The sequence below is a fragment of the Pterocles gutturalis genome, unplaced genomic scaffold (assembly GCF_000699245.1).
Source record: "Pterocles gutturalis isolate BGI_N339 unplaced genomic scaffold, ASM69924v1 scaffold7992, whole genome shotgun sequence".
Lineage (NCBI taxonomy): Eukaryota > Metazoa > Chordata > Aves > Pterocliformes > Pteroclidae > Pterocles > Pterocles gutturalis.
The window spans coordinates 20325-48310 of record NW_010110257.1 but is presented as its reverse complement, the minus strand read 5'-3'; the positions used below and the strand labels follow the sequence as shown (position 1 = coordinate 48310).

Genomic DNA, 27986 nt, shown 5'->3' with positions numbered 1-27986 from the left:
ATGAAGAAAGAGGAGAGTGAATGTATCCATCTTTATAGTCCTTTCCACCCCTACTCCTATAGCAGAGAGGATGTATTTTTGCACAGCACTATCTACATTGTGGGGAGACATCGGTTCCACAGTGGGACATGGGTGAAGGACAGAGACAGACTTCTCTGCTGGACTGTTTGGACAGAGGGTCTTTGTACATGTGACAGCATTGCTGGTATGGTTTTGGTATGGTTTGGGCAAAATGTACATGTAGAATGCGATACTATTCTGGTTACACATCTAGCTAGTTAGGTGGCTAGGTGGTAGAGGTGTTTAAAATCTCTCTTTGATGTCTGCTGCTTGCTGAGAAATGAAAGGCTGTCCACAACAGGATTTCTGTGGAAATCTCTAGGACAAATAGAGACCATTAATTTTAATCTCTCTATTTTATTTTCTTGATACTTTTGTTACACAGGGCAGCTTTTATGTCCCATCTGAAAACTGCATGCAGCATGCGTACAAATGGCATAAGGATCTCTGTCTTCTGCTCTTAAATGCTCAAAGAGGACTTCACATGTACTACAACCTCATAATGAAGGAGATTCCTGATTTACCACAGCTGAAATTGGGTAAGTGAACAGACATTTAAAATCACTGAATATTGTACAGTGCTGAACTTTCAGTACACATTTGAGTACCAAAATTCTTGGTCTGTTCAGAGATTTTAGAGGATTTTTGTCCCTGTTTTTTGAGTAATGTTTATTTTGTCCCATTGTTAAAGATGACTGCCTTCTCAGCTAATGAAAATCCTTTTATAGGAACTGAAGGTGACCTGATGTATAGACGGATAAAATGTTTTGGTAAATTTCTCAAAATACTTGCCTTTCAGTGATTTTTGGTCTCTGATACTTTTTAAAGACATGCACTTCCCCTTATGAATTGCCATGAGATCTGGGGAAGGCTAGCACTTTTTTTTTTTTTTTTTTTTTTCTCATGAGCAAACCTTTTTTTAAAGCTGAAAAGAAAAATCTGAAAGGTGACATGAGTGGTTTTGAAACATACTCCCTCATTTACCATTTGCAACATATTTCTTCCCTGCCAATTACATAATTACAACTTGCTCTTTAAAATGATTCTGCTTTTCTTCCTAATTCAATTGTTTAATAGATTTTCTGGTTTTGGCAGAAGCTTTTTTTGGCTGGACGTGTCCATTGTGTCCAACGTGCAAGTGCTGGCTGGCTGGATTTGCAGGATGGAGCTCTGTAATTTGTGTTTAGTCATGTTTGTAATGACAGCATGAGCTCCTGTGAAAATGAGGCACATCCCTGACTATCTCCTGCTCTCCCACCTCTTTCTTTGAATTCAAGGAATGTGATTTCACATCTGTGTTTTTGTGTCTTTGTATTTCTGTATACAGGTTTTGAAGTTTTCAGTTTGTTTTGGTGCAGAGAAAATTATATTAGGAGAGGCGATTGCACGGGCCAGCGGATTTTAAAGGGAGCAAAAAAAAATTCCTGTTTCAGTGCATGGTGCTTGTGTAAAAGAGCCAGCAAACATAATACATTATGCTTTACAGACTTATGGGCTTGATAGCTCCTATTTTCCACTTCATGTCTTGTTCCTCAATATATATTTCCCTTCAAGACAGCCTAAAACCCATAGAGTGGGAAGAGCACACGCTGTGTTAGTCAATCCAGCTGTGAGAAAAAAAAAAATACAGCATTTTTATTTGCAACTTATGAGCTGTCAGACAGAATCCAACAGGCAACAAAACTCATGCTTTAGACATCTCAGTTATCAGGCACATCAACAGATGATTTGTGTCTCACCTGGACAGGCTTATCAGTTGGGAGACGGCAGAGTTATGTATGGTTGGTTGACCACAACTCGAGAACTACCCCAGATATGCACATATTGGCTTTCTAAATACAATTACTTTGGTTTTCAAATGACTACTGATACTGAAGCAGGCACTTAATTTGCAAATGTACTTGTTGTAATGCATGCAAATTTGCTAAATGCAAATACCCTTCTTAGCCTCTTGAGCAGAGAGCTATTTGCATCATTTTATTCACAGTCTGAAAACCTATTGAAAATTTGGTTTTAAGGCTAATCTGAAATCTATTGCAAAACTCTGCAAAATCATGGGGTGTAAGATTCACCCAGTATGATGAATATGAATAAAATTATGCTATCTGTCTCCTTGCAATCATTAGGGAGAAACAGGCCTGTTTAGGACAATAAAATATGTTTTCTGACAAATTGTGCTTTCTACCTTGGGCTGGCATGAACTGCACCTTGTACTTGCTCATTTTTCTCCACTGACCAGGAGAAGAATGTAAATGACTCATCAGTTGTAAACATCTATATTGGTCAGATTAATATCATCATAGGTTTCTAAAGACAGCTATAATAAATCCAAGACTATAAATCTCTGCAGACTTTCTTAATGCTTTTTTTTTCTAGCTCCCTGAGTAGTGTATTAAAAAAAAAAAAAAAGTAGCCTAGTTTAGACATTAAAAGTAAGAATGAGTTTTTCACAAATTTTCCCAACTGAGGATGGGTCTTTTCAAGGCACTACCTGTCTCAAACTGTCCTTTACCATTTCTTAGTACTATTTAAGAAGACTCATTTGGGAACGGTGGACAGCATGGGCCTGTTGGTTGTTCTGCTTTGTTTCTTTACAGATACTATTAGAAAGTTCCACATTGCAAAAGCAAGCTGCCAAAGTTGGAGAGCTGATTTATGTCCTTGTTTGCCTTATAGTCTGTGATGCATTTAAAGTGGAGTGTCCCTGTGCTGGATTGTCTCAGGGCTATACCAAAGCAATGCTGCATTCTGTAGGGGTGGAGAGGTACTTCACATTCCACAAGGCAGTACAGAGATGCTCAATCTTTTACTAGTCAGTTATTTCTTGCATCTCTCACACAGTCCTGTGTAGCACGACAGGGAGAACCATTTCTGGCACATCATATGCTCAGACTTTGCAATGGTGGGACTTCATTCATTTCTTGAATTGGCCATAAACACCAAAAGTTAATAAGTAAACTTCTAGTAAAAGAGAGAGTAGACAATGAAAAGCCAGATGTTGTTGTCTTTGTCCTGACAACAACCTCCCAGAACTTCTTCAGGTTTAGTGGTCCAGGTTACATGAGCAGAAGTTGTACCTGCACCTCTACAAGTACAAGGTGGGTTGTGGAGTGCCCACATCCAAACAGAAAATTGTCTGCCAAGGGAGAACATCAAATGACCTATTTCTCACATGTATAAACAGCAGATCATTAACATTTCACAGCTACTGTTCTCAAACCTGATATCTTTTTTTTTTTCCCTAGAGGAGCTATCTGTGGAAGAGACGTTATCTCAGCTTTGTACGGAACTGCAGGTATTTTCTTCAACAGAATCCACCCATATTTTTTTCAAGTCAATTTTTCAAGTGCACTGAGACACCCAAGTCATGTATCAGAGCAGGGAGAAAGGGAATTTGATGCAGCAGAAAGTTTGGTGAATGTTTCTCTTCCACCAACAATTTCACATAATTGTGATTAGTCACAAGATGTTTCTGTCACTTTTAACAAGTCACCAGTTGGTTTGCTTTAACATCCTTCAGTGAGCCTAGACTATCAGAGCATGCAGAAAAAAATTATTTGGGGGTAAGTTGCAATTACAGCTTTTGTGCTGACAGGGTAAAATTCCTTTGGCAGGTTGTACAACCATATCTTTTCAAATACAGATGCTTAAATGTGTAGGGAGGTTCATGGGAGGAAAAAAAGTCATTTTGGCACAGAAGTAATTGAACTACTCTCTTGAACGTGCTTCTGATATGTTTATTTCAAGTGAGAGACAGACAAGTCATCAAGGGTGCCAGGAAGAAATGCAAGCATCAGCTGATCACTGGGGCAAATGCTTCGTAATCAGAGATTTAATAGATTTGATCTGCTGAGTTTATTAGCAGGAGGGAAGAATGACAAAATAGCAACCAATGGAGGGAAGCTGAAGCCAGACCAAACTGGAAGTACATTCACACTCCAGTCATGAATGGTGGGCTAATGTTTGTCAGCCATGGGTGAAAAATGTTTGAAATGGTTTATTTCTTAATTTTAAGTCATGATTTGGATACTTTGTAAGAAATTTGATTTCATATAAGTTTTATTTAGAGAAACATAAGTTATTGGGCTCAGCTCTACTAGATTTAGAAGCTGTAAGGCTATAGAAGGTCAGATAACACAATTTAGAGACTCCTTTTAACTTATTTTCTGTGAGTCTTGGAAAATCCAAATTGGCTCAGCACAGATCAGAAAATGCCAGCATTACTTTCTCTGTATCTTCTAATTCCTGTCCAATTCTTATTCTCCCAAAAGCTTATTGACTTGTTTTGCATGGCAATATTAATAAAGCCAGACTGCTTTGACTGTCATTTGAAAGCTGTTGGGAACAGCGCAGCAACAGGCAGGTGAACACAACAGCTAGAACAGCTGGTTCTTTAGGGTGTTATAGAAACACTGGGTTTCCTGTACACCATGGAAACATTTTGCCTTAGCATCCTGGGATGATAACTTGCCATCCATCTGTGCATAATTTGATGATAAAGGCAGTGAATTTGCAGAGACTCTCAAGACATAGATTTTGACATCGTGTACAATGTTGGTGGGATCTAGGTGCAGCACTGACCATCACTGCAGCGTAAGTGTTGAAGCTGTATGTGTACTGCTGCATGGTGTACAGATTAGTGTCGGCAATCCTCTCCCAGTACTTTGCCTCTAGCAGCATGTGAACTGAAACAATTTCTTTTCGGCAGAACATATGAAAAACAGTCATTTATAAAGGAAGAAAATGCACTGTACAGACAGAAGCCTGTGGGGTTAGTCTCCCACTACCACTGTGTTACCAGAAACAGGTCCAATTTTAAAATTATATACAAACAAAAGAAGAAAAAAAGTGAGTTTTACCTGCCATGGCTTTGTTTTCAACCCAAGAACACAGCAGATACTCAATGCAGGAGAAGGTGGAAGGGAAATATTTCTTTAATTGTGTGACTGATTTGTAAAGAAACATGCAAAAATAACTCTGCAAAAAAACCTCTTGATTTGTTTTACGTGGCACTATTGTCAAAGCCAGGCTACCCTGAGTGGGGCTTGAAAGGCGCAGTCACAGGGAACAGCCCAGCAGCAGGTATGTGAATGGAGTAGCCAGCATCCCATTTGGTGATCATTTTAAATGCTGGGGTTTGTTCTGAGGAACTGAGTCCCTGGGGTTTGACCTTCATCGCTAGTGTTGCTAAGCTCTTGTCTTGTGTGTGGCAGTGCAGTAAGACTCTCACAATTAGAAGTAGGCATTGCGTTTCCTTCCTCCCTTCCTCCCTTCCTCCCTTTCTCCCTCCCTCCCTTCCTCCCTTCCTTCCTTCCTTTTTTCCTTCCCTCCCTCATTCCCTCCTTCTTTCTTTCCTTCCTTCCGCTATGTTCAAAACATTAAGAACCAATAAACTAGAAAAATAACCATCACACACCTACTCCTGATGTAGCTTGCATTAATTATGCATCTTCTTTGAAGACTGTGCTTTCAGTTTATGATGTAAGAAGCAGCTTACTGACAAAAAAAAAAAAAAAAAACAAAACAAAACACAAACAAAACCAAACAAACATACAGCATATAAAATTGAGTGCAGTAGATAAAGTAGTGCCCTGACTCTGCAAAGAGAAATGTTTGGGCAGAATCTTTTGTGTATCAGCATCCTCCTGATTTTCTAGTACCAGAATGGGTGCTGAAGCTTGTGCCACTTTGGGCGATTTGTAAAAACAGAATAACACCCAAACAAAGTAAACTCAGTGACAATATCTGTGTTATCCACACACGCATTTTCTCTGTTTCTCTGTCTCACACAGACAATTTGTTTTTAATCATGGCTTAGCTTGCGGTCCTGCCAATCCAGAAACTACCTGCATAATAGAATGTGAAAAACAAGCAGGCTTTCAGCTAGGCTGCACTGATAGTCAAAACAGGACCTGGGCAGGAAAGGATAAGCAAATTCTCTCATATTATTTCTGGAGTATTTCTGGTAATATTGTGGGTTTCATGGAAGCAGATAGGGACCCTAGGAACAGATGAAGGTTCAGATCTGTACTCTTTGTGCCAAAAAATTGAGGTAAAATGCAATGTCTGTCTCTTGATAAACAAATCGTGAAACCATGGAGATTGATCTGCAGAGACTTTGCTGCTGACATACACTTCCTGGGCTGCAGCACTTTAGTGCAGAACTGCAGCCTAGAACTGGAGGGCATAGAGGGCCCCAGCACGTCCTAGTGTGGGAGAGAAGCAACAGCACACTCTGAGATGTCTGGCTTTGTCAAGTGTTGAGGACACAGCGTTTTGGTTTTGGGTTTGTTGTTTGTCCTGCCCTCTCCACCCCAATCACCCATCTGGTATCCTAGTGTGACACAGCTGAGAAGGTTTATTTTGCTATCAGAAAGGACACCACACGCTGTTGTTTATTATTTCAGAGCATCGAGCACCATCTGGTGGATAATTTGGAACTCACTTTGAATTTTTTTTTTTCCCCCATTTACAATATCTGCAGTAAAGTGTCCACAAAAATTGAGGCTGTTCCCACTTCTTGCTCTCCAATTGTGTATCTGAGACTCTTTGTGCTAAAATATGTTGCTTTTAAAGAGCAAAAGTGAAAGTCTCACCAGCTTTATTTGGGGTAAAATAACTAAAAATAGTAGCTTTAATAATAATTCTAAATCAAGAGGATTTCTTGTTGCTGTTGTTCCTAAAATAATCTAATATAGAAACAGATTTTGTTTATGACATTATCTTGATCTCAAAATGTCCTTTCTCTCCTGCAGCTGCTGAGCAATCCCGAGAAGATAGCAGAACAGATAAGCAAAGACCTTGCCTGGCTTTGCTCCCACCTCCTGGCCCTGTGGACCCAGTTCCTGGAGGTGGCAACACTCCACCCAGAAGTCACAGCTTATCTGACTCAGGAACATCACATGCTAAGGGTAATGTTAAGAAGTTAAAAGCAAGTTCAGTGATGGTAACCTCGTGATAGACATTAATGATTTATCTGAATATGTATTTCCAATATGATTCTGCCTATATGAGTATTTAGTGGAGATGAGGTGAGCAGGACAAGAGGTGGGGAAGAGATGAAGCCTGGGATTTTAAATTACAGATTTCACTTCGAGGTATGAAAGCTGTTGCTTTTATGGGACCCAGGATACTGTGTAAAATGAGTGTACATTGAACACCAGAATCAGATATGGAACAGGAGGCAGGTGGGAAGAAGTAGATACCACGTGTACTTGCTAGGTATCCATAAATCATAAGCATTTGTTTTAGTAAGCACAAGCATCGCAATAACAAATAACCAAAAATATCATTTTATCACAACTTCTTTCACAGAACTCCTGTGAGGAATATAGATTTATTCTCTTCGCTATGTCACATATATAGGTAATTCTTGCCTTTCTTCTAGTGAAGTGCACACAACAAAACATTAATATTGTTCATGTGGAAAATTCTGCTTGTACTTGACAATAAAGAAGGCACAAAAGCACTTGTCTTTTGAGCTAACTTTGTCAGATCTGCTGATCTGATTAGTTCAGCAAGTGCTGTGTCTTCTATTAGGACATTTTTGGTTATTGGCCAGACATCTGTTCAGCACATCACTTGAGTTGAACTCATAGTCTGATCTAATCATTAGAGTAGGGACACAGAGAAAAGGGTAGGATTCACCTTGCTTAGCTTTAGGAGTCTATAGTGTAGGTATTGACATCTCAGCTCGTGTTCTCATTCCAGTCAAAGTCAGTGGAGGTCCGGTTTACTCTCCAGAGTAACCAGAACAACTCTCCCAAGCTGCTCTCCCCAAGAGCATGGTTGAACATGAAAGTAGGAGGCATAAAATTCAGGAAGAGGTGACCGCGTGACCGATGCTGAGACTCCTCTGGTTATTTTGACTAGATCTCCCTTGACTCTGAGAGGGTTTGGGTGGCTTTCAGTCAAAGGACCCAACTCTGTATGCTCCCAGCTCCAGGAAGGTGAATCCCAGCCTGCAGCTGGTTCCAGCCTCAACTGATGCTGACTGCCTGCTTGACCTTTGGCAAATTATGTACCTTCATGTGCTTCAGTTCCTCCCCATATAAACTGCATGTAATAATACTTTCCCAGATACGGAAAACAGTTTGAGAGTCCTAGATGAAAAGTCATACTATTAAGATACAGTCTTTTTGAAGGGATGCTAGTCTTTTTTTTCAGAAAGGCCATTTGTTAAAACACAGATGGGATTTAGGGAGATGCTGAGATGCTATGACATATGCTTCTGCTGCCATTTTCTGACACTGTAACAGAGGACACTTTTACAAATATTGTTAGTAATGTATGGGCTGCAGTTTAACAGCTTAGTACATTTGATTCCATATTATGCTTGATTCATTGAAACTCAAAGCTTATTCGAGGGCAGATAGCAGCACCGAATTTTTTATAGCTTGTTTTACACTCTGTGCTCTGCCAGCCGCTTCAGATCTGTGACTGTTTTGTAAGTGATTATCCAACACTGAACAGATCTAATGTCCATGAAGAGATTTGAAGAGCTCTCATTTGTAGATACCGTGACATAGGCAGATGTGTTTCTACCATCATAGGGCTTTTTCTCCTCTTGGCTGATATATAAGATTTCCTTTATTCTCTTAGGAGTCACTGTGGATGTTCCTATAGAAGCGATGATCAATTATGAATTGTTCTAATTTAGTAACTCACTCCACTGCTGCTCTACAGTTTGCACAGTGGAAAAGGACGAATTTTTCCCCACTTTAAGAACAGAGGGGAAAATTGTAAATTTGTTGGTTTTTACAGAAGTAGTCAGAAGACGAACATAAGCAAATCTGGATTTACTGTCAAGTGACACTTCTTACCTGTCAGCAAAATATTCAACAACACCAGCTGCTTTGTGCTGGACTGGAAAAGTAAAGCAGACTTGAGCTCCTTTCTTTCTTTCTTTCTTTCTTTCTTTCTCTCACCAGAGTGGTGCAAAGCAGATGGAGCCTATGAAGGAATATAATCCTGACAGTCACTGCTCTGTTACTAGCTCAATTGTACTTGGCACCTTTAAGTAGATCTTAAGTTTAACTTGTGTGTTTCTCCCTCAGGTGAGGAGATTCTCAGAAGCCTTCTTCTACACTGAGCACCAGAAACTCGCTGTACTCACGTTCCAGGAAGGCCTGTAAGTAACATATTAACCTTCCTCTGTCACCCGAATGGCTGAAAATGTAGTTAAAAACATGTTGCAATCAAGAAGAAAGTATTTTTTTCTGCTGGATATGGAGTAGCTTGGTTTGAGAGAAGTCACTGGGTCACTGTTCTAGCTCCATATTGTAAAACCATTGAAATCAGTGTCAAAAGTAAGTGACTCTGATCAGGCTCCAGAGATTACTAATTTCAAGATTCCTGCATTCTAGGGATATAGTACAAGAGGTCCTCTCTCCTCATCTCTCAGTTGCAGTTGAGTGCATCTCTTCTTCAAGCATATCTCCACCAACACCACCATCCTCAGGGCAGGCAGAAATATTTTTTATGCCTTTCTTTAATGAACTTCCTAAACCCACTATACCAGGTCTGGTACTGGCACTTTTAACGGGAAATAATTGATGACATACAACAAAACTTGACATTCAAAAATTTGCTTTTTACTATCCCTAATGCACGCTTTTGTAGGTAGACAGTCAAGGATTTCTTCTGTTGTTTAGTCCTGGCACACTTTCTACGGTAGAAAGGATCTTTAAATGCAGACTGGAGCTTTAAACAGCCAATGTAAAGCTGTGAATGTTCACTAGATGCGTCAGTGAAGGACAGGAATGGGGAACACCACCACATTAGCTAGAGGAACCATGCGAGTGATGTAAGCTCAGGGTTGATAATTAATTGACCAAGAAACACCAGTGCAAAACAGTCTGGGAAAACAAACATGGCACTGGGCTGCATTAATAAAAAATATGCTATAAAACATTGGCAAGGTAAGTATTTCCTTCTGCTTGATACTTCTTGCTTGAAACCAAGCTAGACAGTATGAGGCTCCAGTTTTAACACTACACCAGGTCAAATCCTGCCTTCAGTTTTAGCCAATGATCCCAAGTGGAATACATGGATGTAAGAAAGAAATTTTTATGGTGAGGGTGTTGAAACACTGGAACAGGTTTCCCAGATTGGTTGTCGATGCCCCATCCCTGGAAACATTCCAGGTCAAGTTGGATGGGGTTCTGAGCAACCTGACCTAATTGAAGATGTCCCCATTGAAGGATGGTTGAGCTAGATGACCTTCAAAGGTCCCTTCCAACCCAAAACATTCTATGATTCTGTGATTACATGTTAATACTCAGGACCTGACCCTTGAAAGCAGAGTTCAAAGAAAGATGCTCAGATTTGAATTTCTGAGTTATGAGACATGTCCGGACTATTTGTACACTGAAACAGCCTGCCATCATGGGGGGACCACAGCACTATCAGAATGGAAATCCATGTTTCAGAAGGAGCTTAAAGGTCAGGACATCCTGTCATGATTATGAGGCTTAAGTGAGACATCTGCTTCTGACCTAGTGAAAAGAAGAAAATTACTTTCTCAGACCTGTCACTAGGGATATTAGGTCTGATTCAGTGTTGGTGGAAAGGGCCGTGACTTCAGTAGTGGATGGGTTGTACAAGGCTACCTTGTTCTGCCAAATTAGGACAGCACTATGGCTTCAGGGGCCCAGCTGTGCTCACTTAGTCCTCCCACGTCAGGTTTTAAGTGAGCAATGTAGAAGGAAAACCCCATGTCAAGATCCTGGAGTGAAGGCACAGACACTCATGGCCCCATTTAAGCAAACATGACCCTGTACAGGGGCAAGCTTAAGTGCATGAAGGGCTTTTATTTCTCCAGGCAGTGGCAGAACTAACCCATTTTGTACAGAAAAACCTGTTTTATTCTTCAGTGATTATCAAGAAGACTAAGTAAAAAAAGTAAAATGGTTGGTCTATGCAGTAAATTCAGTCTATACAGGCCTCATGGCAGACTAATGTTTTCTTTTTGATTTTGCTGTATGATGTAGTTGGAAAAACAGAGTCTTAGCTAGCAAAGTATTATTAATGTTGAGGGTGGCAGTAGGGAGTATTAATTGGGTTCACAGAGTCTCCAGGTGAGATCAGCTCTCAGCATGCCAGTTGCTGTACAACCACCTCAAACACCAACAGTTTTTTCCTCCAGTTCTCTCAAGAGAACAAGAGGGGTGTTTTTTGCCTACCATGCTGTTGCGAGTTCTGTGGGAGGCCATGCACCTACATGCCTGTGAGCATTTGACTGTTTAGAGAGAAGAGAACACACCATTTTCAGTAGGTTGGGTATCACACAGGGTGGGAGTCTCTAGCAGGTGACATAACGTTCCAATATTTACATAAAAAATATTTTTTCTCACACCTTTCAATACCAATGATTCATCTTTTGTGCCAGGGATTGGTCTCGGAGCATGTTTATTATTTTTACATGTGGTGTTTAGTGAAATGTTGATGCTATTAATAAATATGTCGGTGAGAACTTTGTTATGGTGCTAATAGTTAACTCTAAACACCCAGGTGGTGCTGCAGGCAAGAGTGAGCAGTCAGCTGTTTCTGACTCCTGTCTTAGTCATATTTTAGCAACCAATGAGTTGTTTATTTTGAGGAAAAAATAACTGGCCTACAGGTAAGATGATAGACAGCAAGAAATAATGTGACCAGCAGGACTAGGGCAGTGATTGTGCCCCTGTACTCGGCACTGGTGAGGCCGCACCTTGAATCCTGTGTTCAGTTTTGGGCCCCTCACAACAAGAAGGACATTGAGGTGTTGGAGCAGGTCCAGAGAAGGGCAACGAAGCTGGGGAAGGGTCTGGAGCACAGGTCTTATGAGGAGCGGCTGAGGGAACTGGGGTTGTTTAGTCTAGAGAAGAGGAGGCTGAGAGGAGACCTTATCACTCTACAACTACCTGAAAGGAGGGTGTAGTGAGGTGGGTGCTGGCCTCTTCTCTAAAGTAACAAGTGATAGGACAAGAAGAAATGGCCTCAAGTTGCACCAGGGGAGGTTTAGGCTAGATATTAGAAAAAACTTCTTCACTGAAAGAGTGATCAGGCATTGGAACAGGCTGCCCAGGGAAGTGGTGGAGTCACCATCCCTGCCGGTGTTCAAGAAACATGTAGATGTGGTGCTTCGGGACATGGTTTAGTGGGTTAGGTGGTGTGGGCTGACGGTTGGACTTGATGACCCTTGAGGTCTTTTCCAACCTTAATGATTCTATGATTCTATGATTCTGTGTTCTGGAGTTGAAGCTGATATGCTATTCTGAACAAGCTATTTGTGTCTGGACAAAGGAATCATCCATACTGGCATGAATTACAAACCTGCTGTTTGCACTTCGCTTCATAATGTGTGAAGTGTTCTTTTTTTCCAGTTAACTGCCACATGATCATTACCTGCCTTTTGCCAGTGACAATCTGAAATATTGCCATTGTGCTGTCCTATGGGATCTGTGCAGAATTTCTTTCAGCTGACCGTCTATGAAAAGCTTGTTGCCTTCCTCTTTAATCCTTAGGATAAACAGACTTATTCATCAGAATCAACACAAACAAACAAATGTGTTTGATTTTTTTCCCCATTTTTGAAGAACATGCTTACATAGAAAAGCTCATCAGAACTAAAAATTATTGTGTTTGTTACAGCTGAACCCACATCCGTGTGCCAGTTTAATGCCACATTCACTGATGAAAGCCAGGTAGCATTTTTAATGGCCCAAAAGATGGAAAGAGACAGTTATTCTGGTTCTGACAACAGGCAGTGGCTGAATTGCTGTGTCTTGGCTCTTCCAGATGCATACCCATGTGAGATATCACAGTGCTCTGAGGACTGGTATGAGTGAGATAGAGTGCCTGCCATGCATCCTTCTTGGCCTTGTTCCTCCCTGTACTGCTCAACCAAATTTTTGATTATTGCTTCCTGCATCTGGATTTTGAAACCCTTGCCACAGCCAGTGTCAGACTCTGGAAAGCCAGCTGGGGGATCCAGTCTCATCCAGCTGCAGTGATCCCTGGGAAGACAGCAGTGAGTTATGGTAGTTAACAGGAGCCTGTGACAGGGGCAGCTGGGACAAGCTCAAAAAGACAGAGGTTTTGCAGTGAAGCAGTGTGCAAGTTGTAGGTATCTTTAACTAAGAGATAGACATCAACTCATGGGAAAACTCTTGGGAGAGCTGAGTACCCCCATCACGCAGTATTGTCTCCTTTCCTTGTAAGCACATTGCCTCTGTCCTCTGCCAATACATCCAGATTTGCTTCCAGGCTTGCAGGAGCGATGGAGAAACAGTACAGTAACTACTCAAACACTCAGTTTCCTTTGTACTTTGCTACCAGGATTCAAAGTCATGGACAGATTTCTACAGAAATTCGTAATTCAGAGTACTTCACCAGCATGCCCCCGCTACCAGCAGAATGCCTCGACATAGACGGGGACTGTAACACGCTCCCAGTTATCTTTGAAGATAGGTACATGGATATGCCTTGCAAAGGTGAGTGAAACACCACAAGGTAGAGCTTCATGAGACAGCTTGAGCTGAGGGAGGTTCACTTCCCCAGCCCAAGGTAAGTGATCTCACATCCCTTGGGCTGACTCTGGCTTGGATGAGTGTGATCCACTATGTAACATAGTTGGATTCTTCTGCTTTCTCTAGAAACCAACTAGAGTATTTCCTGTAACCTCATATTTTTCATCTTCAAAGCAAATTGTTAACTTACAAGAGCTGGAGGCAAAATCTAGAAAGAAAACAAAATCTCTTGTATTTTTGTTACAGTACTAATTTAAAGGAAGAACAGGACTATGAATTTCATCCCCAGTGTGACATCTAGTGGTAGGAAAACTCAGAACAGAATAAAACAATTTCAGCATAAAGCCCAACGCTGTCTTTGGAAGGTAGCATTGCTTTCCAGAAAAATATTTTCCCCTTGAGTACCCAAATAAAATTTTTAATTCAGAAATTATTTAGTTTTTCAGATTTGTGCTAAAACCTCATAGCCCTGTGTTCCCTTTTCTTTTTACCCAACCATTAAGATTAGCAAGAAAGCAATATGTATTAATATTATAGGTGACTGTAGCCTCCTAAATATGATCTGTGGTTCAAAATTTCCGCTCTTCTGGAGTTATCCAACTGCCTAAATTTTGACAATGTTCATTACAGATAGTTAAACTATTAAACTGAATATTAAATTGACTCATAAGCAAGAGCTGTACTAAGAACACTGTCATATGACAGCGGGAATACAAAGGAGTGTCAGCTCTGTTTTGCTTACCTATGCTGCAGAAACTAGCAGTTTAGATACAATTATACTGAGGAAAGTTTATTTTATTGATGTTGTCTTCTTTAGCCTACCTGTAAGTGTTGGGTGAGTATGATTCTAGATAAATGCACTCTGGGAATTGCATTTGTAATATGCCTCTAATGTATGTATAATTTATGTAAGATAAAGATACATACTTTTTTAGGCCTTGCAATCACTTTTCGAAGTCCCACATCACCTTGGCTTAATTTGTTGTGTTCTTGCAGGTACCACTTCTTTTTTACTTTCTTTCAGATCAGAATTTTGAACTTTTACCTGATTTTGAGGTTCCTGCAAGCACCCAAATGGATGTAATAGATGACAATGAAGATTTTACATCAAATGATGCCACTGCAGTAATGAAAGGAGACTTTGGGAAAGGTAATCTGATAATACACACAGATAGGATAAACGGGAATCCCTCCTGCATATACAGTGGTACTGAAGGTGCTGCTTATAAAGCTAAGGGTTTAAACCAGCACTCTACATCTCAGGCATGTACAGCAAACAAAGAAGGCCAAAGGAAACCTGAAAATATTTTAGTTTCAAGTAAGGAAACTACTTCTGACTCAGAGCCAGGCAATACAGAATGCACATCAGAAGACTTTAAAGCATCCAAGGAAGTTTTATTAAAAGACAGTAGACTTACGGCTGATGATACCTCTGCAGATATGAAACCCAGCAATAAGGATTTCCAAAAAAATGAGACTATGTTAATTGTCAGTGCTCAGTATGAATGTGGAGCATGTGGAACTGATGGCTTAGAAGACAGGGCTGAAATACATAAACCAGCTGAATCTGATCCTCCCAAGAATAATTTCACTTCACCTGAGCTTGCACTGAACGAATCAACCAGTGATGAAAAAATAGGAGATCCAGACACCAAGACTATGTGCCCAGTTTTGAAAGCTTTGCCCACCCACAACGTTGAAGTTAAATTGTTCACAAAGGAGCAACGAGGGGAGGAGTGTGAAGAATTTACCCTGATGTCAGGTGTCATAAAAAGATCCTCCTCTATAATATCTGATTCAGGCATTGAAAGCGAACCAAGTTCGGTGGCATGGTCTGACGCTCGAAGCCGGGCACTGGAGCTGCCCAGCGATCGAGAGATCCTGCATCACTTGGTACGAAGACACGCCATCCACCGAAATTCCCTAGAGGGTGGCCACACAGAGAGTAATACCAGCTTGCCGAGTGGGATCCAAGCATCCCTCACATCCATTAGCTCTTTGCCCTTTGAGGAAGAGGAGAGGGAAGTGGAGCTTACTAAATTGACCAAATCTGTCTCAGCTCCTCAGATCAGTAGCCCGGAAGAGCCAGTGGAGGAGATGGATATATCCAAACACAGAGAAGCAACCTCAGGAGATTCAGGAGGAAACTTAAAAAGTTGCACAGAAACAGAGGGTGGAGATGGGCAATTAGTAATGGACTTTTCTGGGTGTCAAATCACCACTGAAAGTGGACAACTAGAACCAAGAGGATACCCCAAACCCTCTGCCAAACACAGTAGCAATAACATTGAGTTACAAGGGAAGGAGGAGAAAGAAAGTTTTTCAGAGAATTACCATAGTTTGGAAGGTGCAAGACCACCTGTTTGTCCAAAGCAGCTCAGAGATAATGTCTCTGAATGCCAGTCACTGGAGACCAAAGGTGAGTGCAGCTTAAAAACACCAAGGTCTTGTAACTACTTGGACAAAAATGTAGATAACTTTGATATATGCATTGAGGATCCAAAGGATAAACTTAAGCAAGACAGTTTAAAAATACAAGGCATTTACTCCAATAGCAGAACTTCAGGAGAGGATAATTTCCCGCAAAACGTAAAGCTTGTGCCAGATTTTTGCTATCCTGTTCCAGCTCCTTCAGAGACCTCAACCGAATTTGGCTCAATGCAAGGAGAGTGTGGTAGCTCTCTTGCTGATGAGAGCCCAGCAGCATATGCAGAAATGCCAGGGCTACAAGAAATTGAGCTCAACGACTCACCTGCCTCAGCAAACCCTGCTGCAGGATCCTACCAGGCTGAATATCCTCAGGAACCCGAGAGCCAAGAGCATAAACTTGTACCTAATGGCACCGGGTTTCATTCAGTGACGACAGAGGGAGTAGCACTGGAAAGCAGAAAGGCTGTTGATGTGGTTAACCTGTCCGTCTCTTGCACAGCCACGTGTCTTCCCTTTTCTTCTGTGCTCAAAGAGACCCCTGCTATGGTTGGCTTCTCTGCAAAGCAAGCTGCATTCCCCATCACACGCCAGCCTCTGGGCTCTTTTGGAGTTGTCTCTTCTAATTCAAATGAAGTGGATGAAGAGACCAATGAAAGGATGCTGAAGTAAGAATGTCTAATTACTTTCTTCATTAATATTACTATAATACCAAGAGACCGTGACAAAGTTCAGGGCCCTAATACAGTCAGCATAGGGTAAGCTTGTGTTCAGAGACATCCAAAATAAAGAATCCAAATATATATAGAATAAATTATCTAAGGAGACAGGAAGGATGAACACAGAGAGACCTAGATCATCAAAGACATTAAGTCCTTAATTGTGTCGAAAATCAGTAAGAATCAGGTGTCTAAATAGTCTTTAAGATCTGGCCCTACTTCATGAATTCAAGGTTACCCAGACTTGGGTATCGATCCTAGGATAGTAAGTTCACTATGGCAGTGCCATAGCTTGTTTTTCTCTTCTGCTTAAATAATTGCACTCATTAGCTAAACTATAAAACAGGAGCACATACTGACTAGTAGGGTCTCAGCCTCACCTTCCCTAACTAGAAAAATTGGAGAACTGGCATCCTGGGTAGCTGGAGGAAAGGCGTTTTTTTTTTCTTTTCTTGCTTCATTGCCCATGGCGAAAGTGCCACGTTGTGGCCTTGATTTTACAGTGGCCCGTTTCACAGACTGACATGCTAGCACATGTATACTTTTGTTTTATTTTGGTGTCTCTGCTGTACTGAGGGAAGACAACAGCATGGGAATTTCTCAACCCATTCAGCTGCCCAGAATGTTGGCTCTCTGCATCTGCATTCATTTGCTACCCAAGGTTCTGTCTTTTTTTTTTTTTTTTAAACATCTTGAGGTTCATTTCATAGACCTTTCTGTAAGTCCTGCTTAATCTAAGCACAAAATTTGTTTCTTCTTTGTAAAGCAAAATATTTAAGCATGTATTCATCCACATGAATCCAGGGCCCTCCGGGTCCGTGGCCTGAACTTCTGTCCCTTTAAAGTCAGGAGGGCTGATGTCTGTAATTTCTCACCATTATATCAAGTGGCTTTAAGCTGTGCCCAAGCTTTAAACGTTTCTGTCTCCTAATGTGGCCCATCCCAGTTTTCTACCTAAGTCTATACTTATGTCATGATTATTAATTCCTAAAAGCTCTGGATGATTTTTACAAAGTCAAAAAGCCACTGGAATGCTTCAGGGTGAACCCCTGTGTGAAGTTTTAGGCCTTGAGCAGGAAAAGGAGCTAGCTTACTTCTTTCAGCACTGAGCTGCTCTTCCTGTTAGCTACTAAATGTTTTCAGAAGAACCCAAAACCAACCCAAACCCAAAATATCTACTATATGCAGTACATCCTTTAACACCACAGTCTGAGGAATGAGGAGGACACCTTCCACCTACCTATAAATGCATCTGATGCTAGCAAAATGATACATCTTGTATTTCAGTATCTATACAGCTGATGACATTGTTAAGATGCAAAATTGCTAATTCTGTATCTTATTCTCATTGTTATGGGCCACCAGAAGATTATTTTTTGTAAATAATACATTTCCCTGGCAGGTGTGAGGTGTAAATGGGCTTTAGCTTTTCCCTGTATGAAGCCAAATCACTCAGAAACAGGTTTTCTTCCCTGCATCCTGATTTCTCTCAATCAGAATAGATAAGGAACAGTATCCAGGTCTCTGCTTGACTGTTGCAAACATAACTTCTTTCAAATACCAGCCTCCTCATTTCTAGTTTGAAGGTTTGTTGTTGAACACCCAGTTCTATTGTGATTAATTAATGTATTCTCCAGTTTTTATCAGGCCAAAGAAAAATTTAAAAAAGAAATGAAGATTGAAGGATTTCTGTACAGTGACTTATCTGTACTAGCTTCTGATATCCCATATTTTCCACCAGAGGAAGAGGAAGAAAATTTGGAAGATGGAATTCACCTAGTTGTCTGTGTCCATGGATTGGATGGTAAGGCCAGGAGGAATCGCTGTTTGCAAGTCACTTTGGTGTAAATAAAAAAAAAGGGCAGATGTTTAGGAAGTGTGAAACAATGGAGAGTCTAAGGAAAGTATTTATCTTAGCTAAGTATTTAGTCTCTGTTATGCTATTCTGTCCATTGTAAAAAAAGATTTAGGAGAATATTAAATGTTTGCTCTAAGAAATTAATGCTGCAACTTTTTGTTGTTGTTTAAAGAGAATTCTACACTAAATTACATCGGTCCTTCTGTGTACAGGAGTGGTACATTGTAGTAACTCTTCTTGTCTTTCCACAGATGCTTGGTTGTTTTGCAGGATGTCACCAGGGTGAAAACCTGAATTTAACCCACACACAGACTGCCATAGGGCAGACAGTGTTCAGCTTTAGAAAGTGGGGAATAAAAATAATTATTTGCTGCAGAGGAAGTATGGCCTGAATTGTTTTACATACATGCTTTCTAAGCAGAAAATAGATACATTAAACTTGAAACATCTCTCTACAAATTCTTAGTATCAATGGGAAAGCTGTGGGCGTTAACCTTAAAACTACAGAGAAGGAGGGACAGAGACTCTGAAATCTCGGGCATTCTCAGAAAGGTGGAAAACAAATACTTGCTGGCTTGACCGTTTGCCATTCAATATCTCAGTGGCAGTAATTGCCTTTTTGTCTGTTCAACAAACAGGGGACAGATATGTTCTGGACCTGATCTTTGCTATTTCTTCCCCTCATTAATGCAGTTCCCAGCAGCAGGAGGTGAGGTCCAGCCCCAGCCTGTGCAGGCTGTGGGTATTCTTGCTGTCCCGCTGTTTCAATGCACAATCCTATGGCGTGGTGAGCTGTCCTAACAGTAATTAACCATAACTCCCTCTTGTAATGGTTTATAGGAAGATGAAGGTATTAAATTGAGTCTGTATTAGGTATTTTTCTGTTGAATTACATCTTATGAAATACCATTTATTTCCAGGTAACAGTGCAGATCTGCGGCTGGTAAAGACTTTTATAGAACTGGGACTCCCTGGTGGAAAACTGGATTTCCTAATGTCTGAAAGAAATCAGGTAATACAGAGCTAATTTCTGTCTTCCTTCAGATCTGCTACAAGCTCTTGACATTGCTGAAGCAGGGACTTCAGCAAAGCCTTTTCACCAGCTGAATGAAACAGAAGCACTGAGGAATTCAGGGAATTTTATGCTGTATTTAGTGCAAAAGCCTGCTCCTGTCCCTGTCTAATTTGATGGGGTGTTCAAACCCACCAGAAAATATTCCTAGCATTAAAGCAAAAGGCAATTACCACTTAGAAGACTTAGATTTTAGAAGAAGAAAATTGACTTATCCTGTCAGTTTGCAAACTTAGCAGCCTGATGGCTCTGCCTGTTGTATGCCAGGCAACACAGCACTGCCAGAAAGCAGCAAATTTAGTGATGGTAAATTCTCTGGAGGATGTGGAATGTCCAGCAGGTGTTGTCAGCTTCCTTTGCTGTATCAGCCATTGTTTCTCCTGTTGCAATGTTTGTGAGATTTATTTCCTTGAACGATAAAGAAATGTCTTCTGGAAAAAATCATTGCTAGTCTAGGCAGAGAAACAGAAATGAATTCTGTGCTTTGCTCTGCAGTGAACCCATATTTATGACACAGAGGACTAACTTTATGCACAAGGTAAGGATTTCCAGTGCCCAGTCAGAAACATAATTTTAATTTATGAGCAGCTGAGAAACTTGAGTTGAAACTTTCCAACCTTCTTTGTTCAGCAGTTTTAAATTTTGAAGTGGCCAGCTGGTGTTAGTCTGTGAACTTGTCGCCTTGCAGTGCACATCTCTGTCAGCAGCAGATCTGCACAGTGAACGTTAGCAAGATGAAAATAATGAGAAGACCAATTCAGACTTGCATCAAAGCCTCTTCTAAAGTTTTCAGAGGATGAAACATCTTACAACATCTCTATTTATCCAGATAAAACATTAATGTCTGGATATTAACATTATCCAGAGCCCATACTGGGAACTTTTAGTGCTCTTGTAGTCTGGGAAGTTGAGGAAGTTCCCATTGCACTGGAAATAAGACCCCTGTGGTTTGACGACTATTTGGGTGCTGTAAAGCATCCTGTCACCCTTTTTTCCCTGCTCTGAGAAGCACACTGAAAATGATCCAAGAAATCAGTCATTTAGCTGAAGTTTGCCTTACAGAGGAAAATGCAAATCACTTTTTTTAAGCATTTGTTTGTGATATATTTGACAAGCTCAGTCAGACTGAGATGATGCTAAAGGATGGAGATATAACCAGGTGAAATATGTTGCTTGATATGTTTTGTTTATGATTAATGTTCAGGTTGGTATTATTCTACTTTTGAACAACTGGAAAGATTTGGGATAATGAGCCTAGTAGGAAATCATTAATTATAAACAAAGACAAAACAAAGAGACAGGACGGTACTGGACTGTTTGTGGTTTATGAGAATGTTTATTTTAAGGCCGATTGCAAAGTGAATATGCTCATGTTTTCCTTTGCAAGAGCTGCAATTAGCAAGATGAGTTGTGTCACAAAAGCATTAATTACTGATATGTTTGCTCTGAATAGCTGTTCCAACATTTGATGATTGTTTTTGTGGCATCTCATTTGTTACAAATTTGATCTAGAGTTCTGTTGGATTGCCAAATGACACAGTTCTGAATAAAATCTGCCTGTAATAGTATAGACTGGACAATATATTATTTGTTTTATTGTAACACAACTGGAGGCGCTGTTGCAAGCAACAGTCACTCTATAGCACTCATTCTCTTACAGATAACTGTTGAATAACAAACACACAGCGTTTCATTAAGATAGCCAAATAATTCTGTGATTGCATCCATACGTAGAATCAACATAACCTGCATGTCAGTGTACAATGCTGTAAACTATTTTATTGTAGTAATCTGTTAAATCCTAAATTCCAAAAGCTTTTATTCCATGTGCAGACTATGGCATCTAAAGCAGCTGAACATCAGCTGCTTGCCAGTATCAAGTCAGACTGCTTTAACATCATACTTATGACTCTGGAATCACTCAGCCTAATGTTGTTAATCTTACTATCAATAAATTTTGGGTCCAGGTTTATCCTATTATGACATGTGCTCAAGTTAGAGGCACAGTCAGTAAGAAAGAGGAGCAACCAGATGCAGTAATTTAATCCCCTTTAAGTACGAAATGCCTTCTAGAGGGCCCTATTTCCATGCTCTACTAAGTGTAAGGTTATGCTAGTCCTAACTTGAATTCTCAGGTTGTGTTCTTGAAGCTGCAAGTCACACTATACAAAGAGACTCTACGAGAGAAAATTTTCCTGACATTACCTACAAGCTCACTGAAGATAGTAGATTTCCACATGGGCTGTAATGATAGCTATGGGACCAATACTGACCCATGGTATTGTTGTTACTGCTGGTGGTATGTGAGAAAGAAAATACCTGTCTTCAGTAAGTTTGCAGTATCAGTTGGAAGCTACTTGCCAATAAACTGAAGGTGAAACTTCACAACTCTTTTCAAAAGAGAGCTTAAATTTTTAGAGGACCTGGAGACTGAGAAAAATATCCTCCTCCTTCCCCTTTGAGTATGTGTAAAGAAAATTTGGGCTTGTTATTATGTTTGTACTTTCATTTTACTTCAAAAATAACATCAGTCTGCAATAAGTGCAATATATTTTAATTCATTGACTCATTCAATTTTTCACCAGACTGATACCTTTGCTGATTTCGATACAATGACTGACCGGTTATTGGATGAAATTATTCAGCATATCCAATTGTACAACCTCTCCATATCCCGAATAAGGTAAGTGTTCTGATAGTTAATAGTCTGTAACTGAGTTACATGAGCAACATTCAGTGACATTAGCTTTTCCAAAAATGATCTGTGTCAAAAGCCATCGAATCCATGAGATGAATTTTTGCTATTATAGATGGAAGAGTATCTACTGGGCTAAAAAAAAAGTGAAACAGTAACTAAAGGTTGTTACTGAAAGCACTGATAGAGTCCCCTCAAGAGCAATTTGTGCCACCCTGAAATTTAATTTAAATAAAATACTGATGATTTTTGTGTTAATGTAATTTTTTCTTTCCCAACAGTTTTATTGGACATTCCCTTGGTAACGTCATTATTCGATCTGTACTAACCCGCCCCAGGTTCCGCTATTACCTCAACAAATTACACACCTTCCTGTCCCTCTCTGGGCCTCACCTGGGAACCCTTTACAACAACAGTACTTTGGTTAGTACAGGTAAGAGTTAATGGGAGAGCTATGACTGGCTGCATTCCATGGCAGAGTGCATGAGAGAGCTACACATAGAAGTAGCAATAAATTGTAACAACGCGACTTGTGTGCTGAAGTTGTGGAAAATATTTGCTGAAGACTTCAAACCCATGCGGAAAAAATTGCAATGAGAGGGGCTGTCAGGATCTACTACAAGGTCCATCACAGTGTTCCCTGGAAAAACCAGGGGCATGTAGCAGTGAGAGATGACCTTTCTTCCACTCTACCCTTCTACTCCTCTGTATGCTGCTAAAAAAGTGAGGCATTTCCAAGGCTGAAGAAGACGTTTACAGGGCTATGAGAATGGAACGTCCCAGAATTCAGCCTTCCTGAGTGTTTATGCTGCCATGACATGGATAATCAAGCGAGACCCTTAGACTTTTCTCCCTGATGATTAGCAATACGAGAAGAAACAAAGACATATATAGAGTTACAGTGCTGCTCTTAGTGTAGACATGTGCCTTTAATCCCCTTGGTTGATAATTAGCAAACAGGATAAAAACATGCATAAATTTTAATTCCAGGTCTATGGCTCATGCAGAAGTTGAAAAAGTCAGGGTCACTTTTACAACTGACCTTCAGGGACAATGCAGATCTGCGCAAGTGTTTCCTCTATCAGCTCAGCCAAAAAACGGGTGAGTAGGGCTTGATGTGTCTCTGTAAATATCGAGGGCTATTCCAAAGGATTGTGCTGGATTGCTGTGTCCTCCAGGCAGTAAAGAAACTCTGCATTTTGTTAACCATCCTTTTTTAAACACTCCTGATTTTGAGCAGGGCTGCTCTGTCTAAAATCTAATATCTATATTATCTGTGCATTTTTTCTGTCCCAGTTATCAGTGAATTTATTTGTCAAACTGTTAGCAACAAATAGGATCTCCATGCTGTAGTAAACATTCGCCTAAGTTTACATTCTGCAAGCAAGAAATATCATTCTTGACAGGCCACTGTCACTTAATTTATGCTACTAGATGAAAACCATTTTTCCTTTTTTATTATTTTTTTTTAGGTTTAACATCTCTTGTCTCTAGGAAATATGACTATGAAATGAACAGCAAATTTTATTCCTGTCTGTTGTGACATCTCTGTACTATAGAGAGAGATACATGGCCTCCCACTAGAAAAATGATGTCTACATGGAGATCTCTTTACCCCTTCCTTGGGCTGTTATGAATAAATGAAATAAATCAGGCTTTTCTTCACAAAAGAAAGCAAGAATGATCCTTCTGTACAAGAGAATACTTTCTTTTAAGAGTTATTTTTAATATTTTGTGAGAGCAAACTGGTGCTAAACGTGTAGTCAGAAGCTCACTACTTGATTTTTAGTTTTTTATCATACATATGGTACATTGCTAATAGGAAACAGAGACTATATTCAAATAAATATAACTTCCTAATTCTTAGTTTGACAGACATAGAGCTGTTTCATGATTTTATGAACACACTACATGACGTGATCAATGACAGGAAACTGCTCTATATTGGTGTTAATTTAATTTCCTTATTTGAATTTTGCCTCTGATTCCCTGGCTCTCATTTCTGTGATGTCTGCTTTACTACTGTCATGTTCAAATAAAATTGTGTCTACACAGGAAGTTCACATCGTAACTTCCCAAGCAGAGTATTCCCAAGTGTATTGTGAGTCAAAGCGATTCTTTGCTTGTTAACTTAGTAGACTGGAGATCTAAGAGACTATAAATGAAGGTGTTGTGCCTGCAAAAGCAGAAAGCACAAATTTAAATTTGAAGAGGGTCGTTCATAAAGTTAGAATCATACTTACAGAGGGAGAAATATCAGAAGAAGAAGTTGCACCTACTTTCCCAGATAACTCTCTAAGCCTCAAGCAATTTCTGACTTTCTTCGTAAAATAGAAGTCCCTGCTACTTTTCAATTTCTTTAAATGTTCCTTGTGCTTGCCTTGAAAGAAAAAATAAACATTATTCCCTATTGAACCTCTTCACATATGATTTTAGCCATAGTAACATTCACTGTTGCTTCTATCTTTTATCTCAGACTGAAATCACAAACTCAGTTAGTTTGATTGCACAAGAAGAAAATGATAGTTTCTGACAGGCTTAGTAAACACAGGACTCTTCTTTACGGTGGTGATGGTCAGCCGTGAAAATCTAGAAATGGCCCCTTTCCCATAAGATGAACGTCAAACCCACAGCTCTTCTGTGTTCAGGATACTCTCTGGACTAGTAGACTAGATAATCTGTGTTCATTTTCTTACTTTTCTGCTGAATGTGGGTGATGGAGGGCTCAAGAGACCACAGACAGGGCAAACAGTCCATCAGTGGTCCCATTGCCTCCAGGGTACAGGGAGGATTCCTGGTTTCCAGTCCATGTACCAGCAGTGTGCATTTATCAAGGGACTGCTGAATGCAGGGACTGGATCCCAAGGATCCCTCAATACTGATGTAGTAGTGTAATATCATAGTATTGAATTTAGTTCCTCTTCTCCTCCCTCTCTCTATTTTGTGTGAAAATTGTACAAATTTGTTGTGTTATTTTTGAATGTGATCCCCATTCTTGTGAACACTTATTTATCCAAAACCACTCATTGACCGTAGTGGGGTTTTACAGGTGTTTGCAATGTTTAGAGGCATAAATATTTGCAAGATTAAGGTTTTAATCAAATCTCTGTTTTTTTTGAACAGAGACAGTTCTTACTTTTTTTTGTTGATATACAGTTAACTCGTATGAGTGTTGATAAGTAACATATACTTTGCAGAACCAACAGAAATGGGTTTAAGCTATTATGAATGATTTTAAGCTTGTGTTGCATGTTTTAACTATTATCCTCTATGTTGCATTGCAGATTTTCAAATATGTTTGAATATGGAGTAGTTATACTGACATTATGTATTTTCATTGCTGTGCATCATGGTAAATGTATTTCATGCATTTGCCACAGGTCTTCAGTACTTCAAAAATGTTGTGTTAGTGGCCTCTCCCCAAGACAGATATGTACCCTTTCATTCAGCAAGAATAGAAATGTGCAAAAATGCACTTAAAGACAGACACACAGGTATGTTTAAGATCCTTTCTACATTCATAAAGCTGTCGAGGCATTGTGTTTTTGTGTAACTGAGGTCATTGCATTAGAAAGGGTTTTCATCAGCATGATGAAAACACAAATGTTCATTTGATAAGGAAGAAAGTGTTCTCTTCCCACAGGAAATGACTGAAATCAATAAAAGAAGCTTTTAAGAAGCTCTTTGTCTGATGAAAACAAATTTCAATCAGTTCATAATCAAAGGTTTCTTACTGCTTCTTCCCCTTCCCTCTAATTTATTTTTTGAAAGTGATGATAATAGAACTAGTTCTTGACAATGATTTTCTGTAGTCTACTAAATTACTGTTATTGTCTCAATTTTCTTTCACATAATAAAATCTCTCTCAGCACATTCAAAGTCAGGGAGTTTTCCCTTTGTTTTCAGTAGTGTTTGGATGATTGCCGGGTAATTTAGATGACAGATCTAAAATCTTATTGGTTTGTAGTAAAATCTGTAAAGCACATCAGGACTCATGCCATCAGAAGCCTAGACCTCTTGTGAGCTCATGCTGTGTATTGTCCCAAGTGTTGCTTTTGTTATTAGTAGAGTCCCTCATTTATAAAGTGTTTCATGGCTTCAGTTTGATATTGCTTCTAGAAATAACATTCAGTGTGATTTCATACCCGTTTCACATGTATGATTACCTAGAAATGGAGGTACTACTTGGAAGTAGAAAGAGACAGCCAGGTGCAATAATCAACATGGTTGCCTTCACACATTTTATCTAAATTAGAGCTTTTTGTACCTCATGATATGAATTAAAAATTTGAATTATATATGAATTAAATTTTTACCTCGGATATGAATTAAAAGGTAATTTTCTAACTCTTTCTTCCGGAGGTTGTTCCTCAGGGAGACGTTTGACCTAGCAGGAGCTGGTTCTATATTCAGTGTAGACCACTTGCGAGTACAAGTTTTCTGAGCCATTGTTGTTGCCCTGTAAACTCCTAAACTATCTGCATGATGGCCTTACTGCATTAGATTCCCCAGAGAAACCCAAATGGACCTCTATGTCTTGCCATTTTGCATTTGGATTCACAGGCAGTATGAGTCCTACTCCCTTCAAGGACACTAGAGGTTTTCCTTCCACCACAGAGGAAATGAGACTAAAAGTTGAGGTGTGCTCTACTCTTCATGCTGGCAGCTTCACCAGAACTCTTTGGGTGGCCAGTGCCTCCAGTAGTTCAACAGCATCCTGGCACTTGGCAAATCTTTGGAATGGACTGCTGCCTCTTGAATTTTGGTCTTGCTTCCAGTTTCCTTCTCATTCATTGCAACCGTAATTAAATAATACTGGAAGGAAAGAGGGGATCTGGCAGCTTTGGCAATGTAGGTGTGACATCTAAATTCTTTTGCAGGTCCTGTTTATGCAGAAATGATTAACAACCTGCTCCAGCCTTTGATTGGGGCGAAGGACTGCACTTTGATCAGACACAACGTGTTCCATGCTCTGCCAAACACCGCCAACACATTGATAGGCCGGGCTGCCCACATTGCTGTGCTGGACTCTGAACTTTTCCTGGAGAAGTTTTTCCTCGTGGCAGGACTCAGCTACTTCAAATAGTGCCTGAAGTATGGGGTAACAGAAGCAAAACTTTTCATTGAGTGGAGGAGAATCCCTTAGCCAAAAGAGTGCAGTGTTATAAATGAGATCAGGTGGGACTTTCAAACTCTCCATTTCCATTTCTGGTTCAGAGAATAAAGTGCTATGGCTTTAAGGCATTCAAGCTTCCAAATATTGGTGCTTTTGGAAGAAATAAATATTCGTCTTCAGTTTCTGTGTTCTTTGTCCACATAAAGACATGAGCCACTGCTGAAGTACAGAATCAGAATAAGAAGGCTAATTCTCTAAATGTGATTGGACCAATGATTCCCATTTCTCCTGAATACTAACCCAGGAACTTGGCTGTCCTTGATTTAATGCTTGTTTGTGTATTAACAAAACTATACATTTGTAGCACTTCTGGGGTAATTAATACAAGAGGAAACAAGCATATATGAACTCAGGTCAAAACCTCCTTTGTGATGAACTGAGAAGTCTGAAAAACATGTATGAAAGTTTCAATATTTCCATTTGTTGAAAGAAAATATTTGGATGGTTCCATTACTGGTAATAATTTGTAAC

General features: G+C 39.9%; 1 protein-coding gene across 1 annotated transcript; it reads left to right on the top strand.

The window, feature by feature from the left end:
• FAM135B (family with sequence similarity 135, member B) lies at window positions 1-27425 on the top strand. The gene is made up of 14 exons (XM_010073288.1): window positions 1-216; window positions 446-599; window positions 3306-3355; window positions 6816-6971; window positions 9117-9190; window positions 13378-13532; window positions 14593-16663; window positions 18352-18518; window positions 19493-19584; window positions 22230-22327; window positions 22621-22772; window positions 23330-23440; window positions 25720-25833; window positions 27220-27425. Exons 1-14 carry the CDS (start codon window positions 1-3, stop codon window positions 27423-27425), a joined length of 3816 nt encoding a protein of 1271 aa, XP_010071590.1.
• Window positions 27426-27986: the final 561 nt, after the last annotated feature.